Raw genomic sequence first — 9,727 nt, forward strand, 5'->3', positions numbered from 1 at the left:
GGATCAAAGCTTGGTCCCTGCACTTGTCAAAGCAGGCCTTAGTCCAGTGAGCTGTTTCACTGGCCCTTGTACTTCTTTAAAAAGGCTTTTGTTTGTTTACATTTTAATATCTCTGAAATCCTAATGTTTTGTGTAATCAATGCTGCTTTGGGTTTGGTTTAGCACAGGACTGCTCTGCCAAGTGTTCTTTTCTCACTAAGGCCAGTTATAATTCCAAGCCAGCAACAAACTCCAGACTACTTTCCTAAAGTCCTGATCAGGCCAGGTTTCCATCCTCAGAAGACTCTGCGGTCTCTGCCTCTACCCAACCCTACATCCTCTGACTCACACCTCTCTTGCAGTTTCCTGCATGTCCATGTCTTCCTCAAAGCAAAGTAGGCCAAGTAGCTATATTTGCAGTTATTTCCCCAAAATAGCTGTGCTAAACTCATTCTCTTTGCCTTTGCACTAAAGTGTCTTCTGCCTTAAGACTTTCTCACCTTTTCTACTTTAAGTTGCCTCTTATTTGAAAAATTGTCCTGGCGCCTCAGGTTGAGCCTTGCTTTTTCCCCTGCATCCCCTCCAGCTGTGGCACTTACCTCTTCTAAATCACAGCTCCACACCCTTTTTCAGCTCTGTACCCAGCACGAACACTGAATTCTCAAGCACACCTTCTTTTATATCATCTCCAGCATAGAGATGCAACTGTATAGTTGCTACATAGATCATTTTCAATTTATGAGCCTTCAGTTTTGTTCCTTATTTTTCACTCCTGCAGACCTGTTAATTCTACTCTCAATGAAAGACAAGAAGATTTCAACATGAAGCTTTCTTTTTGTTTGTCTGTTTTTATTTTTCAGAGTCTCATTATACAGTTGGAATTTAGCGATTCTCTTACCTCTTCCTCCCAAGTGCTGAGATTACAGGCTCAACAACCACACTTGCAGTGAGGCCTTCCTCTCTTTCTCAAGAGTATTTTTAGTGCTTCAAATACATAGACTTCTACATCATCATGATCCCTTTGCAACAAGTTCCTTATTTTGGAGCTAAATGTTTTTAAAAGGACCAGAGTAGGACTCTTTCCACTTGTCAATCTAAAATGCCCATCTGAGAATTCCACTTGGACTCCCTCTTGCCCTAAGTGTGGTCACACTTTTATACCCCCACCAAAATTCAACACTTGGAAATAAATACAGAAGAAAATTTACGTTCAATACACAACTTCTTTTTTAATAACTTTTCCAAAGGCTGAAGAGTTGTAGGGCCATAAATGGAAACAATTTACGCTTCCACAGAGAATTAGTTTTAAACTATAGAAAATGCCCATGATAGCAAGAAAAAAAGTTTCCAGCTCTTCTTTCTGACCTAGATAATTTAAATTTTAAAAGATATATTAGTTATTTATATATTTGGTACAGGGTCTCACTACACAGTTCAGTCCTGTCTCAGTGGGATTATGGGTTTGTGCCATCACTCCCAGTTGCAGTGGCCAGCACAGTGTGCCCAGCATTCTGGGGCTGGCATGGCATGTGCTATGGATCAAACCCCGGTCCTTGCACTTGCCAGGCAGGTACTTAGAACTCCAAGATATCTCTTGGGCCCTGGCCTAGATAGTTTAAAGCCAATAATTCCAATTCATTCATAGAACGTTAAGAGAGCAAGTTGGGGATTTAAGCATAATTCAGCTGATGTGACTGATACAAGAGTTCCTAGGACAGGTCCAACTAAAACACATTGACAATCATAGGAGCAATGTACTTTCAATAATGTGTCTTGGTAAAAAGAACAGCGGCACATGAAAAACCAGAAATTGTGGAGAAAAGAAGGAAAGATTAGAAAGAATCAAATAATAGAGGAAATGGAGAACATGGAATAGGAAATGCAGCAGGCATGAGATTTTTGAGAAATATGTATAATCTGTGGAAATTGGGGCTAGGATAAATATGAACCTTGTAATGGAAAGAAATGGGAAGTCAGCAGTACAGAATAAGTTCCAGGCTAAGATAGGTAAAGGCAGAGATCAAACCCTTGGGAGTAACTTGTGCTTGTAAATAGGACTGATTAAAAAAGTGAGGCAAGATCCATCGCAAGATGAAAACAAAAGGAGCTAGCAGCAGCAGCTCTGTGTGTGTGTGTGTGTGTGTGTGTGCGCGCTCGATGTAATTCTAATGTCTTTTTTTTTTCCTTTTCAAAGTTTTATTGATAAACATATAGCAATGAGACAGTTTCAAATCAAATCGAAAGTACAGTTTCAACAAATAATACACTGCGTATATTCTTCTTAGTGGTTAATTGCTGTACAAGATGCAGACTTGTGATCCTACTTACAAACACCATTAGAAAACATCATTCTATTCATTAAGAGAATGCAACTATATATCTATCCCAACCACTTTGAATACACAGATACAAAATGGACATTCATAGTTATACCCCAATTTTTTTTTAAGTTCCGTTGTTAAATATTATAGGTGTGTAAACTCAGCAAAATATTCTAAAAGAGTACAGAAGCCCATAATAGCATTGGGTCTTCTGTTTAATTGGCAATGTCAGAAATTATTGACGTGAGTCCCCCACAGCTCAACACAACAACATGGCTTTACTTCCTATATTTCATCTTCATACTTTTCTACTGGATGGTTAAGACCAAGGTATCTAATGTCTTTTTCAAAGCGAATGAAAAAGACAACTCCACTCTTTAGCTGATCTACACAGGTCTCTGAACAAGGGCGCAGTTCACATGTCTTCCTTGGAGACTAAGAGAAGCAATCATTCTAACAAAGTAGTGCAGTGCCAGATCAGGCTGGCCTGCACTGTGTTCGACATTTTCAGTGTGTGTTTCTTGGGGTGGGTGCGGGTGGGGACTTACAAAGCTTTACCGTAAGCAAGAAAACGCAGAACACTCTACAAATGTCTTCTGTTCATGAAGTTTCAACTAAACAAAGACAAAGTAACTCCAGGTATCAAATACCTTAACTAGAGAAACTGGCAATGAAAATCCAGCAGCGATTTCCCAGCAGCTTCCCAAGACAATTTCCGAAAAAAAAAAAAAAAAAGTCCTTTTGGAGATACCGCAGGGATCTCGTTCCCTCATCGACCCAGCCTTAACCTGTGTGGCGCCGAGAGCGCGGGACCCACGCGGGACCCACTTCGTGGCCTTTGTCCCCAAGCCACCAGTCACCTACCTGCCGCCACTTACCTCCGCAGCTCGGAGGCGATGGGCGAGACCCAGAGGGAGGAGGGACGGCGGGGGCGGGTCGAGAGGAGGTGTCGCCAGGGCGCAGGTGAAACCGACTGCGACCTCTCCCGGGAACTCGCGCGGCGGGAACTCGCGTAGCCCCAGGACTGCCTGGGAGCCTCCCTCTCCCGCCAGGGTCGCCCCTGGGGACCCCCGGCCTCCCAGGCGCGCTCCGGGCGCGCTGCCCGGAGTGCAGGTGACCTCCGCCTGGCGGGGGCCGGGACGCCGGCAGTGATGGCCCGGGAGCTGAGCCAGGAGGCGCTGCTGGACTTCCTGTGCCAGGCAGGGGGCCGGGTGACCAACGCCGCGCTGCTCAACCACTTCAAGGGCTTCCTGCGCGACCCCGCCGCGACCCCCGACCTGCGCGAGCGCCGCCGGGAGCTTTTCAAGGGTTTCGTCAACTCGGTGGCGGCTGTGCGCCAAGACTCAGACGGCACCAAGTGCGTAGTGCTGCGGCGCAGGTACCGGGACCTTGTGGGGGAGGGGACGGGACAGGGGGCGGCCTCGAGACCGCAGCGACGCGCAGCACGGCCGAATCCCACGACTGCCCGGGACCAGTCAGGGACTCCGAGCCCCGAGACTCCGCATCTACAGCGCCAGCACCCTGCGCCCCATGCCCAGGACAGGCCAGAGCTGGTGACCCCGGGAACCTCGCACCCCAAGCCCCGGAGCCCCGAGACTTCGCATCTGCAGCCCCAGCACCCTGCACCCTCGGCCCCAGAGACCTCAGGGACCCCGAACCCTGAGACTCTGCATCTGCAGCTCCAGCACCCCGCGCCCCCTGTCCGGAACAGGCCAGTGCCGGGGACCCCGGGGACCCCAAGCCCGAGCCCGAGCCCGAGCCCGAGCCCCGAGATTCTGCATTTGCAGCGCCACCACCCTCTACCTTCCGCCCGGGACAGGCTGGAGCCCTTGACCCCGGGGACCTCGAGCTCCGAGACGCCACATTTGCCGTGGGACAGCCCTGCGCCCCGGACCCGGGACAGGTCGGAGCGGGAGACCCAGAGTTACCCGTACCCCGAGACTGTGCACCTGCAGCTGCAGCGCACTCGAGAGTGGGTGGCCAGGCACCAGCAAATGCCTGAGCCCGCCGGCCAGGGTCCAGTGCGGGCCTGGTCGGTGCTGCCAGATGATTTCTTTCAGCTGTACTCAGAGCCTGACATCAGAGTCTGTGACACTGCACAGGCAGAGCCCTCTCTGTTCTCTCAGGGTCTCTTTCCCGGGGTCCCCGCCCAGTCCTCGGAATCCTGCTTGGGGAAACCTTCACCGACCGTCTTTCGAAGCATTCGCTGCCAGCTGTCCCTAAAGGATCTAGAAGACTTTGTAGAGCAGGAGAGCCATGGCAGCGAGGAGAGCAGCAGCGAGCCCACTGAGTCCCCCGGGGGCTCGGAAGAGGGGTTACAAGCTGCCCCAGGAATCCAAGACTCGAGAGAACCTGGGAATCCAGACCTGGGCCTCTCTGCATTCCCAAAGAAAACCATTGCCAACCAGAGACCTCAGGACTTCGGAAGGGGCAGCCACCCCTGTACGCAGTCCCCAGAAGGGGTAGAAGAGCCTTTGCCCTGGCCAGCTACCAGGCCTCGGAGGTCCTTCAGGAGGAGTCCTCAGGCAGGGAGAGCCACTCGGTCCTCCTCCGATGAGGAGTGCCTCAATGACGACTCGCTGAAGAGGACTCGCCGCCCTCCTCGACCCAGGAAACCTTCTAAGGCAGGACCAGTGCCCAGCCCAAGGGTAGATGCCGCTTTGACACCCAAACCAGCTGCCACTAAGGCTGTTGTGGCTGAGCCTGGTAGATCACACAGCTGGCGGGTCCCCGGTGGGGAGGAGCTTGCAACCTTGGTACCTCACAGACCTTTTGAGCACAAGTCATCCCTGGTCCCCTTAGAACCCAGGGAACATGAATGGATTGTGAAGCTTGCCCGGGGCTCCTGGATTCAGGTGTTAGCTTTGTTCTGGGAGGACCCCCAGCTGGCTCTGCACAGGGACTTCCTGACTGGCTACACTGCTCTGCATTGGATAGCCAAGCACGGAAGCCTCCGCGCTCTCCAGGACTTGGTCTCTGGGGCTCGGAAGGCTGGGATTGCGCTCGATGTAAATGTGAAGTCCAGTTGTGGGTATACTCCACTGCACCTTGCTGCCATTCATGGCCATCAGGGAATTATCAAATTGCTGGTGCAAAGACTGGCTTCTCAGGTGAATGTCCGGGACAGCAGTGGAAAGAAACCCTGGCAGTACTTGACCAGCAATACCTCTGGGGAAATATGGCAGCTACTGGGAGCTCCTCGAGGCAAGCCCATTTTCCCCGTACATCCTTTAGTCCAAAATTCTTCCCCTACCAGAAAAACCAAGAGACACATTACCCGAAAGACGTCCTTGGCTGCACTACTCAAAAATCAGCACAAGTGGAAATTCGCCAACCATCATGAGAAATTCTGCACCCCAAGGGAGCAAGAAGAGTACACTGACTAGGTAGCCCCTGTCTCAAGTTCTGCTGCCACTCCCTCATCTTTGAGCTTTCACAGTGAAAGAATTCCAAGTTAAGGGATAGAAAAATGTGGAGGAGCTGCTAATGAGGGAGGTTGGAGTGGACTAGGAGTCATTTTAGCTTTTGAACCTGTCCTTGAAATCTGGACCAGGGGATGGAGCCAGGCCCTCAAAACCCAAGGGTCATTCTTCCTTCTCTTCTGCCTGGGTGAATCTGGGCACAGTAAGTCACACTGCTTTCTGCAAACGCAGTCTGAGGCTTTGGCAGGAGAAGAAACAGAAGTCTGAGAAAAAGAGACATAATTTGAGGTATTGACAAAACTCAGACAAAATCCTCTCTGGCTTTTCTTCATTTGAAGAAATTTTGGCTGAGTGGAGAGCACCAGGTTTGAAATCAGATGGCTTTATCTTTGTCTCTATGTGCTTTTGGCACTCAAATGAGTGCACTAAGATTATTACTTGAGAGTGGAACTTGATTGAGGAGTTCTGCAGCCCTGTCCTAGAGCCCTCTTCTCATCCCAGCTGTGGTGGCTGATGTGGGACATGATCCACGCCTTTTCTGAGTGTCTTCTCCACTGACCAGAGAATTGGGTGGAAGAGACCCAGCTGTGACCTTCACTTCTTGCCCTGAGAAATGACTGCTGTTAGGCCCTGCTTTTTTGTAGCAACTGAATGAAACTTTATGAATAGAAAAACCACATGGTTCATTTGCATAGTGACTGAAACAATCGGGAAATTCCCTGTACAACAAGCAGAATCATCCTTAGTAGTTTCCAGTGGGTTTAAATGGTCAAGAGTTGATCCTCATAAAAGAGAAAAATGATTTTTCTCTCTAGGGAAGCAATAAGAATATGTGGTAGGATGAGAATAGCTACCCATCACAACTTTTCTGAGCTGCTAAATATATTTTATTTGCACTAAACTTGTTGCCAATTAAGATTAAATATTAGCCTTGAAGTGCTGTGTATCTAACAGGAAGTGTTCCATTTAATTGCTTGTGATGGGCCTGATCATTGGACCGCTGGGTGAAGTAGTGACTCATCCAGGCTGTAAACTATAGCAGAATGGTGAGACTGCTGAGCATTGATCCAAAGAAGGCTGAAAAATTCAACATTCAGGTGGAAATTGTTAAGCTTTTATGGTAATGTTTTCATGTACGGTGGCAGTGTTGCTGCATTCTTATGTTTTTTTGGTTATGTCCCCCCATGAACATATTTTATAATTTATTATACTGTACTTTCTGCTGATTGCTTTTAGTGCTCTTAATGTATTTGATCAAAATTGTGTCTCATTGAGTATCCAATATTTTTGCTTCTTTGTAGTTGTACTTTTTATTTTTGCTGAAATAAATACATCTTTTTTTTTTTTAACTTTTTAGTGCTGTGGATTGAACCCAGGGACTCATGCATACCAGACAAGTGCTCTATTAATGAAATATAATCCCAGACTCTATCTCCTTTGAAATTTAAAATGGGACAATAATTACATCTATAGGCTTTCCCTCAAAACAAGATCTACATTAAAGATGAAAATTTGACAAATGAAAAAAGACAGAAAGGGCAAAAGAGAATGACTGATGGTGGGAGGTGGTTTAGAGTAAAAGAATGCAAGATAAACATCTATGTAAACACTGTAGTAAATACCAACCTATCAGAAGCCAATGAGTCTTTTCTCTCATGTTTTTTTTTCCTCCCATGTTGATATAACTATCTAAAATTATCTAACAAGTTTTCAAAGTGCTGTGAGATATATAAAAGTGGGTGACTTTTTTCCTCTTTAAACATAAAATCTTATGTTATTGGTTTGCTTTTTACCTTGTCTTATTCACAAGGGATCTGTTAAAGATGCATGGTATCACATAAAAGCTTATAAAGTTAGCAATAGGGTAAAAAGTGGTTTCAGGACTGAGGACAGACAACTGCAGCATAAGAAAAAATTTCTAGGTGTCACAAATGCAAAATTAAGTGCTCTGGATTTCAAAAGAAAGAAAGAGTACGAAGGGGGAGATAGTTATGGGAGGAGAAGGAAAAAACAGAGAGAAGGACTGTCTTTAGGCTGGGAAAATCAGAGAGGGCTTCATGGAGGCCAGGAACCTTTATGTGAATGATACTGGCCATCCCAAGAAACCAGCTGTGGTAGTTCTACCACATTCTTGACCTCTGCTTCAGTGTGTGGTTTACGTGACACAAGTGCTGGCTGATTACTCACTGGTTACAATACCATCCTAAGTCTCAAATAGGTTCTCATTAGGATATGTCAAGTCCCTCTGGCCTTTGTTCACACAGCATGCCTGATATGGTCAACTCTTACCTGGCCCACACTCACTGCGTTGGAGAGGGGTTGGCTAAAGAATGTGTTAAGAACAGAGAAACCTGACTGACCCTTTGAAGTGTTGGGAAGTCCCAAGTAGGGATGTTCCCAGACCCAAGACACTGCAGTCTCCTGCCAGCAACTCCCTGCCATTGCCTCAGTAGCCACACTAGACCCACTGGGGTGCTCTTCTGAGTTTGTCTTGGTGCTGGGTTCCTTTAGCTTAGAAACCCCCTTTTTTGCTCTTTTTCTGGTAGACACCTCAAATGCAGCCTATATGAAGATCCCACAGAGAACACTTCCACACCAGACATATGGCTCCTTCACCAGAGTTCCCCAATCCTGTGACAAACATGGTTCTTGACACATCCTACTTAAGTAAATTGTGTATTTGTATTTTTCTTAAGACTTTGGACATCTAGAGATTAGAGAAAATGTTTTTAATTCATCTTAGTTTATTGATTTTTTTTTCTTTCTTTCTCACTATGTTGCCCAGGCTGGTCCAGAACTCCTGGGTTATCCAGCCTTAACCTCCTGCAGAGCTGGAACTACAGGCACTGCCACTCTGCCTGACTGAATGTAGTGGGTGTCCATAGAGCATCCAATATAGTAGGGACATAATTCTTGCCTTCACAGTTCATTGGCTGCTGGGGAAAGAGGCTGAGTGAGGGTAGTCACTGAACAGTCCCAGCACCGTGGAAGTGAGCAGACACCTGCATTCAGGCTGGAGGATGCAGGGACAGCACTGTGGATGATAGGGCATTTGATAAGATGCCCCACCTGTAAGTGCTCAAAATACAAAGTTCAGTGAAATATTTGCAATTGTTGCTCTGATGCATACCTGAACAGAGAAGTCAGGAAGTAAAAGGGTAGTTAGGTAGGCCTTAGGAGATCAGAGGAAGACAGGCATTCTACAAGAGCATTCCAGGATGGGGAGGCCCAGGTGCAGCATACACTTTGCCATTTGTGGTACAGAAGGCCCATGCACAAGGCTGCAGGGGGCAAAGATAAAAATGGAAAGTTGCCAAATTAGCCACAATCCTGATAAATGTACACCCAGACACATAATAATCATGATCCCAGAAATTCACCAAAAGAACAACTGAAGAAATTCATGAGGGGCCTGGCCGTAGCTCAGGCCTTTAAAGTGGCTGCTTCCACAAAGCTGTCAGCCTCAGGTTGCTGGAGTTCGAACCTCATAACTCTCCCGCTGGCCAAAAGTGCCCTGAAGGCATTCGAGGAACAAAAAAAAAGGAATTCATGACCACCAAACCAACCCTACAAAGAGTATATCTACCACCAGCTTAAACAAAGTTTTTAATGCTATGCAAAAGTGTAGGCACTTTCTAAGCAGGCAGGGATTGTGAATGCTCTTCTCTGAAAAATAGTGTTGCTCTAAATTCAGATGTTTAGAAGCAGTCTTTTGGAAAATTATTTTATTAGCATATGTTTGCATGTAATGATTATTTTCACTGTGAGGAGTGGATACAGATATATAACACATCCTCATTCTTTTTACTCAATCACACTATTCCTAATTGTGAAAGATTTATCTCCCTTTTTCCTGTTGTCTACCTTTTATCTTGCTCTTTAAATTATTTGTACTTTAGGTTTCTCATATGAGAGACCATGCAATAGTTAAGCTCGTGTATCTGATTTATTTCACTTAACATTGCATCCTACAGGTTCCAGTAAGTTGTATCTGCATTTTTATTT

The 9,727-nt window shown here is 46.6% G+C and overlaps 1 protein-coding gene across 1 annotated transcript; it reads left to right on the plus strand.

The window, feature by feature from the left end:
* The first annotated feature begins 3,184 nt into the window (after positions 1 to 3,184).
* Positions 3,185 to 7,014, plus strand: Sowahb (sosondowah ankyrin repeat domain family member B). Its single transcript, XM_004647429.2, has one exon. It carries the CDS (start codon positions 3,452 to 3,454, stop codon positions 5,684 to 5,686), a length of 2,235 nt encoding a protein of 744 aa, XP_004647486.1. The 5' UTR covers positions 3,185 to 3,451; the 3' UTR covers positions 5,687 to 7,014.
* The last annotated feature ends 2,713 nt before the right edge of the window (positions 7,015 to 9,727 follow it).

The sequence above is a fragment of the Octodon degus genome, unplaced genomic scaffold (genome assembly GCF_000260255.1).
Source record: "Octodon degus isolate 3935 unplaced genomic scaffold, OctDeg1.0 scaffold00305, whole genome shotgun sequence".
NCBI lineage: Eukaryota > Metazoa > Chordata > Mammalia > Rodentia > Octodontidae > Octodon > Octodon degus.

Excerpts from the sequence above, each read along its gene's own strand:
- Sowahb (XM_004647429.2), top strand. The coding sequence starts at position 3,452 with ATGGCCCGGGAGCTGAGCCAGGAGGCGCTGCTGGACTTCCTGTGCCAG.